Source organism: Nannospalax galili, unplaced genomic scaffold, assembly GCF_000622305.1.
Source record: "Nannospalax galili isolate Female #2095 unplaced genomic scaffold, S.galili_v1.0 scaffold1357, whole genome shotgun sequence".
In the NCBI taxonomy this organism is placed as follows: domain Eukaryota; kingdom Metazoa; phylum Chordata; class Mammalia; order Rodentia; family Spalacidae; genus Nannospalax; species Nannospalax galili.
In genome coordinates, this window is record NW_008339987.1 from 480,124 (window position 1) to 482,648 (window position 2,525).

The following is a 2,525-nucleotide window of genomic DNA, read 5'->3' on the forward strand; positions in this document are numbered from 1 at the left end:
TCCGACTATCCCAAAATGCCTAATTATCATATAGAAAAAAACCTGGGGGTAGTTTTTACTCCAGGTAACTATGCCAAAGGTCATGTTCCAAATAAGGTCAGGCATCTGTGCTTGGCGGCACTTTCCAGGTAAGTCAGGCAGAGAGCAGGAGGCCCCTGCAGAAAAGGGGAGTCCTTCCATACAGTGCCGAGCCCCTTAGAGCTATTCGGACATGGAGGACTACAACCCTAGCAGCAGGGTTCCCCAACACTTTTCTGAACTCTGTGGGCATTGCACGATATGAGTGCACTTACATGCATGCAGACAATACATTCATATGCATAAAAATAAAAATAAATAAATAGACAATTAAAAAAAAGAATGCATAGGAAGAAGAGGGAAGGGCTGAGATGGTGCCTAGGTTTCTAATTAGACACCTAGGTTAAGTCCATCTGGCTCTGTGAAGCCAGGGACTCTCCACTTTGCTCTGTGATGTATCTGCAGTGCCTGGCACTGAGTGAGGCGTGTAGAACATGAGCAAACACATGGGCATTCACTAGAGAATGAGCATATTTGCACATTGGTGGGACTGAAGTCCTGTAGAGAGTTCTAAGCTGGAAGTAGTGGCATACACTTGCAAACCTAACACTTGGGAGGCTGAGGCAGGAAATAGTCCTGTGTCCTCCAATCTTGCTGAGCCCCAATCATGGCATCTATAAAAGAACAATGGTTACATCCCCAAAGCCACAAGTAATAGTTTAGATTTTTCTTTATCTTCACAGGCTTAAAATAATATAAAAAATTAAGCTGGATGTGGTGGCACACGCCTTTAATTCCAGCCACTTGGGAGGCAGAAGCAGGTGAATCTTTGTGAGTTCAAGGCCAGCCTGGTCTACATAGCAAGTTCCAGGCCAGCTGGGGCTACAGGAAGACCCTGTCTCAAAAAGACCCCCCCCAAAAAAAAATTAATAAGGAATGCCTTATCATAGTATTAGTTAGCCTATTCTTCACAAAGGTTCTCCTTTTAAGTAAGAGATGCTGAAAAATGTTTGGTTCAGTGAATTAATCCTCTTAGTTCCTGGGTCTTGTTTTGTCCTAGCTGGCCATTGAAACTGGATCCCAGGACAAGGAGGATTCCAGCTCCCCGGTACTACCTGTCCAGCAAAGCCAGAGTCAGCAGCAGTTTACTGAGGTGCACCTGGCTGATCTACAGAAAGTGTTTGAGAAGGAAACCAGTGAGACTGGAGGTACAGCCATGCGGTAGCAGCCTACCTCCTGTGACACCTGCACAGGACCTGTTATCTGGGGAGTGTGGAGGGCTCAGGCCTGGTAGGCTTTTTGTATTTGGTGTCTTGTTTAAAACTTTTACTTGCTGGATAAGTGGTGTAAGCATAGTAAAGGCTATTCGGGATCTAGAAACAATTTTAAAATCCTGCTAGTGCAAATACCCAGGTATAGCCTGTGGCATTTTGGTGTGGTTTCCTCTAAGAATTTTCAGTTGTGTCATTTGTTAAAAATTGCTGTATAATAGCAGCCCCATGGATTTAGTGTCATAAACCCAACATGCACTGATGATCTCAGTGTGTTGGGGCTCTGGTGTGAGGACAGGTCTGAGCTGGTTCTCCTGCTCAGAATCCCACAAAGTTGCAGTTCCATTGTCAGCTGGAGCTGTGGTGTCATCTGGGGCTTGGCTCAGGAAGGACTTACTTCAAGCTCACACAGGATTCAATTCCTTGCAGCTGTGATCTTGAGGACTTCCATTTCTTTCTAGCGATTGCAAGGAGGCTGTTCTCAGCTCCCAGAAGCCACCCAAATTCACCACTGTGGCCACTGGCAAGGCTCAAGCCAATGGAGAGAGCAGCTCACATAGGTGTCACAATCTTATAACACAGTGAAGTGACTGTGTCATAACACTATTGTATGCAATAGTGTTATGCTCTGTTGGCCAAAAGCAAGTCACAAGTCACACTGGGGAGCAGGAGTGGACCACAGCAGGCCATAAACACTAACATGAACACATCCTGGGTGCCCCTTAAGTGTCTGTCTCTGATCACACTGTTTAGACACTTTGCTTATGATGGGGTATGTTCCCCAAACCAATTTTAAGTAGAAAATACCTGTCAAAAAACAAATAAAAAATCATTCCACACATTTAACCTCACAAACACTGTAGCCCCCCTAAACTGATTATGGTCAGAACACTTAGAGCAGGCTTAGGTTGGGTCAAATCATTGAACACAGTGCACATTTCAATAAAATGTGAGATAGCTCATGAAAGCAAGAAACAGTGATTAAATAAATGTAAGTGCACCTGTGTCGTGAAACGTCCTCAGAGGGCAGAAGAGGCCATCGGAACCCAGGAACTGGAGTTATGGACAGTTGTTAGCTGCCATGTGGGTGCTGGAATTTGAACCCAGGTCTTTTGTAAGAATAGCTAGTGTGCCTAACAGGAGGTAATTCTTTTTTTTTTTTTTCTTTTTTCTTTTTGAGACAGAGTCTCCCTGTAGTTCCAGCTGGTGTAGAACTTACTCTGTCGACCAAACTCG

General features: G+C 44.7%; 1 protein-coding gene across 1 annotated transcript in view; it reads left to right on the plus strand.

Moving 5' to 3' along the window:
* The window catches only part of Efcab8 (EF-hand calcium binding domain 8), a 61,833-nt gene that overhangs the window by 640 nt on the left and 58,668 nt on the right, over nucleotides 1–2,525 (plus strand). Inside the window, 1 exon segment of the mRNA XM_008834845.2 lies at nucleotides 1,079–1,226. Within this exon segment, the coding sequence (XP_008833067.2) occupies nucleotides 1,079–1,226 (148 nt within the window).